Consider the following 6,566-nt stretch of genomic DNA (forward strand, 5'->3'; position numbering starts at 1 on the left):
CCTTTTTAAGCAAAAGAATGTTGGGCAAGAAATAAGATACCATGACCTTTGATAGATTAGGTAATGTTCCAACCACTAGGCTATTGTTAAACTTGAACACATTAATGCAATTTGTATTCCTAATAAACGGGCCGCAAAACCTTTGAAAGTATTAAAGGGAGTAATGTAGTAAAAAAAGTTGGTTTACAAAAAAAAAATGTAGTAAAAAATTGATTTGTCTAGCTCATTTCCACAAGACCTCAGCATGGACAACAAATTTTGATTTATGCTGGCAAGGACACAAAAATGCAACAGTCTATAAAATACTACGTATATAACAAGGATGTTGCAAAAGATTAATCTGTATATCCTACATGTAAAGCAGGCATTACAATGAGAAACTTCAGCAATCCGAAACACTCCTTGCTAATCAGCACTCAAAAAACTGTCAAGTTCTTTCAGAGTTTACAAAAAGTGCAGAGTAAAATAAGTGTTTAGGAGATTCACGTTTGTATGACTGCACAAAGTTTAGCTCATCACATATTGAGCACTTTAAAGAAAGCAAAACACAACAAAATTACTCCTATGTATTCTATAAGGGTGTAAAAGAAATCAAACACTGATTGACCATCTGAAGAACAAATGTTTTGGACATTGCAGATATAGCGCTGTCAACTTTGCAGCGATCTTTTTCAGTCTTCAGGTTTACATCAGACATCAATGCTCATTTTGTACTTGTATATGAGCAATCACAGTCAAATTTCTCCTTGTAGCTAGGCTCTCAACAAGATGTTAGGCTTCATCTACCTACAATAACTGCTCATACCAAACATCCCAAAACTTGAGCTAGCTGTTGTCGAATCCTGCCTAATTGACTGAGCATCTTGCTGTAATTTACCAGAGCAGCCTTGGTTGCTGGATACTGAAGGACTAGAGAACCATTGAGGCGATTGAAATCCTTGAACCATCTCGGCAAACATACTTTGGAGGTCTTCCATGCTAATGCATTTTTCCTGTGAACATTAAAATGTATACATCAGAATTATTGCATACCATAATTGTGAATATTGATATTTTGAGGTTATCAAACAATCTGCAAAGCAAGTATCTACAAGTTTCTCAAAACATCTATGTAATTGAACAAGGGGAATAAGTCACACAACAAAAGTCTAGACCAAAGATCAACAAATACTTATTTATTCGAGTCTTTAATAGCATAATCAAGCTTGTTTTTTTATTTTACACATGATAATATGATTTGTAATGAAGTTATGTGTTCGATTCACACTTCTGATTATCAAGCCAGATCTGACTAGAAACACTGACTGTCATTGTCATTTCAAGATATATGATATGGTTGGTGAGCCTAATTGCCTAAAGATAAGCAATAGGCCAGAAATTAAGCATGTGAACCAATTCCTGAAGCTACTAGTTAGTCTCTTTTTTTCCCCAGACGAATTTTAACTGCAGCACCAAGTGAGTTTAAGATACTAATAAGATTTGGTTACTTAATTAATCAGATCATGAATATTTTTATCAGCGTTACACTTATATGGCAGTGATCCAGCTAATCAGTCAGGGCTAATATTGAGGTTACCGGGATTAATCATGCAGAACAAGTAATTCTAGAATTGCAAATTCAGAAATGAACAAAGCTTGAGAAATTGCCAAAACACTAACTAAACCTGTTCAATTAGTTGTCGAAGCATTTACATTCTACAAAAATCTCATCGTTTTACTTTCTGTAAAATTTGGAAGGAGCACTCTCATGCACTTAATCAAGGATTCAAGGGTAATTACAGATGCTTACCTCTTCTCTAACTTGAGACATAAGTGACAACAATTCTTGCATAAAATCACAGAACCCCTGTTTCCACATTAAAAACCACTTTGTTAAGAACCTAATCATTTTTCAGAACCAGCCAATAAATATGAACACACACTTGAAGTAACAAGGAAAATCAATTAATACTATGCTTAAAACGAGAGGAATGTAAGGAGTATTCGGGAACCTATTATTATCCACACAATTCCCCACAATAAACTTCTAGTACATTCCTCTCGAAACACACTTGTAACTACAACATTGATTTAAATAGGAAATCATTGCACCATACCTCATCCACTTCTTCAATGGGATCATACATGCCTGCATCATACAATGTCCTCTTCGTGGGATCTGACAACACTAAACCAATACACAATTTTCAGTTAATATTACCTTCAGAGCATTTCTAATGTTTGCAAAGACTAAATTTAGTAGGAACAACAAAATATAATCATTATTTGAATGTACTAAACCATAGTACCTGAATAAGCCTCCTGGATTTTCTGAAATTTCTTCTTAGCCTCTACGAGCATGGCCGGATTATTTGCCCACTTGTCAGGATGCCATTGCTGCATTATAAACACATCGAATGATCATTATCAGACTCTCCTAAGGTTAAAAAAGACTCTTTCTTTCAATGAACCAAAAATCAACAAGTACAAACTTTAATAGCTCATTTGGTAAGTGGTAATAGATGGTGGTAAACGGAAATGGCATAAATTAGTAAGTGGATTTGTATAAAAAATCAATGTCAATTCCATAGTAATGGTAGTTCATCACGAATTGGAGGTGGTATATGGTAGTAAATAGTGACCAATTGACATTTATGAAATTAAAGACATCCCATCCGAAAAAAAATAATTAAAAACAAGTTTAAGGATGAGATCACATTACTAAATACATTAGAACATAAAAAAAAAAATATATACATATATAAATAAAATAAAAACAAGTTTAAGGATGAGATCACATTACTAAAGACATTAGAATGTTATTCTACTTGCCAAATACTTGTACTATATCCAGTTTATGTTTTTAATTTACTCATTTTGACTTTTCACATTTGTAATGACAATCAATTTGACTTTTTATTACGTGTTAATGGAAAAACTTTAACAAATTATAATTTTAATTTCATTGATCAACACATACTATGTACTTATGTACTTCGTATAAATTATTAAAGCTCAATATTTAAAGAGCTTACATTGAGACAAAAGATATTGCAAAATAATAATTTTAATTTCATTGATCAACAAATACTATGTACTAATGTACTTTATATAAATTATTAAAGCTCAATATTCAAACACCATACATTGAGACAATTTAAACAAGATATATTACATGATTGTTACTCCTATATTTTCTTATGTATCTCGGACAGCTTATAAAATGTAATAAAGTCAAAATATTCAAATTAAACAAACAACCAATCAAAGGGAAAAACAATTAATTCATCTCAAACTCAGTAAAATTGAAGGCTTGTACTTGCATATTTTCAACATTTTAGCTATTCTGCCACTTTCTAATGTTAATTTTTTTAATTCCAGAAATTTATCCCCAAATTAGTGATTATCTTAAGACTCTGTTTGCCTTTGCCCAAAATTACTGTCCCTAATTACTACTGGCGTGACAATTAGATGTAGACAAAAAACCTTAAACCTTTCAACATCTTTAGTTACACGGCTTACGTCCCCTAAACTCAATTACATTAAAAAAACAAATAGACACTCCATATTCCATAATTGTCACATTATTCCAACACCTAGGCTCAGTTTGGTTTAGGCCCCGTTTGGTTTAATGTAAAACATTTTCAATAGAAAATTAGTTTTTATGGAAAATATATTTTCAAGGAAAAACACAATTGCAAATTAGTTTTCCTTTGTTTAGTTACATACAAGAAAAGTCCAAGAAAAATTAAAAATAAGAGTGGAAATATAAGGATGTATGAGAGGCAAGTAAAAAAAGAGGTAAGAAGGAGAGAGGAAAATGTGGCTTCCCTTGTTTTTAAAAGGAAAATATTTTTCATCATTAAGGATGGAATTTTCCACCCTTGAAAAATTATTTTCACTCCTTAACAAACCAAACAAAGGAAAATGGAAAAAAATGGAAAATTCATTTTCTATGAAAACATTTTACATCAAACCAAACAGGGCCTTAAAGTAAAACATTTTCAATGGAAAATTAGTTTTCATATGGAAAACATATTTTCAAGGAAAAACACAATTGCAAATTAGTTTTCCTTTGTTTTGTTGAATACAAGAAAAGTCCAAGAAAAATAAAAAATGAGAGTGGAAATGTAAGGATGAATGAGAGGGTAGTAAAAAAAGAGGTAATGAATAGAGAGGAAAACGTGACTTCCTTGTTTTTGAAAAGAAAATATTTTCCATCATTAAGGATGAAATTTTCCACCCTTGAAAAATTGTTTTCCACTCTTTAACAAACCAAACAAAGAAAAATGGGAAAAAATAAAAAATTCATTTTCCATGAAAACCTTTTACATCAAACCAAACAAGGCCCTAATGTAGTAAAACAAAACGAAATCACTATATACAAGTACTTCTTTATAATCAAACTATAAACTACTCCGTATTACTTTTATTATAATATTCCAAACAATTCCACTAATCTTTAAGCTAATACTACTCCATTAATTAGCAGAGCATAATCATTACCTCAAACAACAAAATCACGCACACAAATTAAAGTTGACCAATCCTAAAAATAGAAACAAAAAAACGTTGCAAAGTCTTTAATGTAACACTTACAAAAAGTATGAACAACATACCATAGCTAATTTGCGATAAGCGCCACGAATTTCCTCGTTAGAAGAAGCGTTACTTAAACCAAGAATACGGTAATACGACTCCGACGTAACCCCAATCTCCATTATAATTCTCTCAATCAAGTAACAAAATTCCAATTAATTTGGGGGAAAACAGAGGTTGAACTTTAATTTGTCAAATTATTATTACAAAAATTGGGATTAATAGTACTAGATATTACTTATTAGAAGAATGGAGATTGGTTGAGATATATATAAATGTGAAGAATGATCAAAGAGAATCTAGAAAATGAAAGGAGTAGAGAAAATATCTTGGGGAACAAAAGGTGGTATGATTGTGTAGAAAGTTCGGGAAGTATGGTTAAAGACATTGTTAGCTAAAACGTGTCGATTTGTGTAAGCTTGTTTGTGGTAGATATTTTGAGAGGTGCTTAGATTTTTTTGAAGGTGCTTCTCGTTTTTCTATGCTACTGGATTCTCTTGCATAATATATTAATATCCCTTGTGTGTTTAAGTTTGGGTCGCTATCGCCACGTCACTTCTTAATTCTTGCACCGAAAGATATCATGTTCGAGCCTGTAAATCATTAAAATATATCATACTTTTATCATCCGATAATATAATTTCTATTTTTATTTTATTTTTTAAGAGATCTAAAATCGTAGACGGATTCAAGGGGGCTTGACTCTCCCCATGGAAGCTTAGGTATAAATATACAGTGTTATATTAAGTACTCCTTGTTGGAAATGGTAATGCAAACGGATTTTCGCGCTCGATCGGGCGGTGATTCGTCCGATCGGGCGGAGTTGGCTAAGGAAAATAGGAGGGCTCTCGTGTCCAATCGGGCGGCTCTCGCCTGACCGGGCGACGGAGTCGAGTTTTGACGAGCCCGATCGCGGCTAGTTGCCCGATCGGGCCCGCCTTTTTTTTTCCTTACGTCGGTTTGTTTATTTGTTTCCTAATTTTGGGACACATATAAATACGAGCATTGCCTTTCCTGTATTCATAATTTTAATTATTGAACCCTAAACACATAAACAAAAACCTACCCTTTGAGATCTGAACAGTTCTTGAGCTATTCCACTCTTCGGGTTCGGGTGCACAAATTACGGGGAGAGTTGCGTTAAACTTGGGGGGTGTGCGTCATCAGGAAACCTGTACCGGTGGTGGCGTATTTCGCTTCTAAGGCAGTGGATTATTGTTCCACGGCGCGACTGTGAGCTTGAGATCTTCAATCAAGTATTTCCCTTTCATCTTCTCTATTTTTGTTTCGACAGGTATTTTACCAACAATTTAGAAGCGAAATAGTATTAATTTATTATACTGTTGATTCCTAGATTTTTCAATTATAACTAGTATGATCGGGATATTTACAATTCGGATGATCAATTTTTTTTTCGAAATTGATTTGGGATTGTTAAGTCAACGATCATATTATTTGAAGTTCAAAACCCTAATTTTTTAGTGATCAGATAATGGATACCAATTGGTCTTGTATGGACCCGGTCTACAATAAATTATTGTAAACCCAAAATTTGACACTTTCAAATAGTATAATCACATTCTGGATGATATAATCACTTTTTTAGACGATATAATAATCTTTTTGTGAGTCATATTTTGAATTATATAATCTCATACTTATTAACAATTTAATGAGATTATATAATTATATAAAATTTAAAAATCATCTTTTGAATGGATGTAATTTACTATTTAATTTGATACTTTTTATAATGATAAATTCAATTTTTGAGGGATACAATTACATAATAGTTTCAGGATGATATAATCACTTTTGTAGTGATATAATCACATTTTGTATGATATAATCACATTCGTATGATATACTAGAAGGTTGGGTCTACAATAAGTTATTGTAGACCGGGTCTATTATAGTCTTTACCAATGGATACGGAGTGAGAAATTCACAAGAGCAATTAATTTCGGGATCGGCAAGGTTTATTGTCG

At 32.4% G+C, this 6,566-nt stretch overlaps 1 protein-coding gene across 1 annotated transcript; it reads right to left on the reverse strand.

Moving 5' to 3' along the window:
• Positions 1-276: 276 nt before the first annotated feature.
• LOC110712655 (chaperone protein DnaJ-like) lies at positions 277-5,052 on the reverse strand. Its single transcript, XM_021891128.1, has 5 exons — positions 4,599-5,052; positions 2,289-2,376; positions 2,097-2,167; positions 1,790-1,846; positions 277-992 (listed from the first exon to the last, which is right to left on the reverse strand). Exons 1-5 carry the CDS (start codon positions 4,698-4,700, stop codon positions 783-785), a joined length of 528 nt encoding a protein of 175 aa, XP_021746820.1. The 5' UTR covers positions 4,701-5,052; the 3' UTR covers positions 277-782.
• Between the last annotated feature and the right edge of the window lie 1,514 nt (positions 5,053-6,566).

Source organism: Chenopodium quinoa, unplaced genomic scaffold (genome assembly GCF_001683475.1).
Source record: "Chenopodium quinoa cultivar QQ74 unplaced genomic scaffold, ASM168347v1, whole genome shotgun sequence".
NCBI lineage: Eukaryota > Viridiplantae > Streptophyta > Magnoliopsida > Caryophyllales > Amaranthaceae > Chenopodium > Chenopodium quinoa.

Coding starts and splice junctions, on each gene's coding strand:
- LOC110712655 (XM_021891128.1), bottom strand. CDS start 4,700: ATGGAGATTGGGGTTACGTCGGAGTCGTATTACCGTATTCTTGGTTTA. Junction 1,847..2,096: donor CCATTGAAGAAGTGGATGAG/GTATGGTGCAAT, acceptor ATGTGGAAACAG/GGGTTCTGTGATTTTATGCA. Junction 993..1,789: donor TGTCTCAAGTTAGAGAAGAG/GTAAGCATCTGT, acceptor TAATGTTCACAG/GAAAAATGCATTAGCATGGA.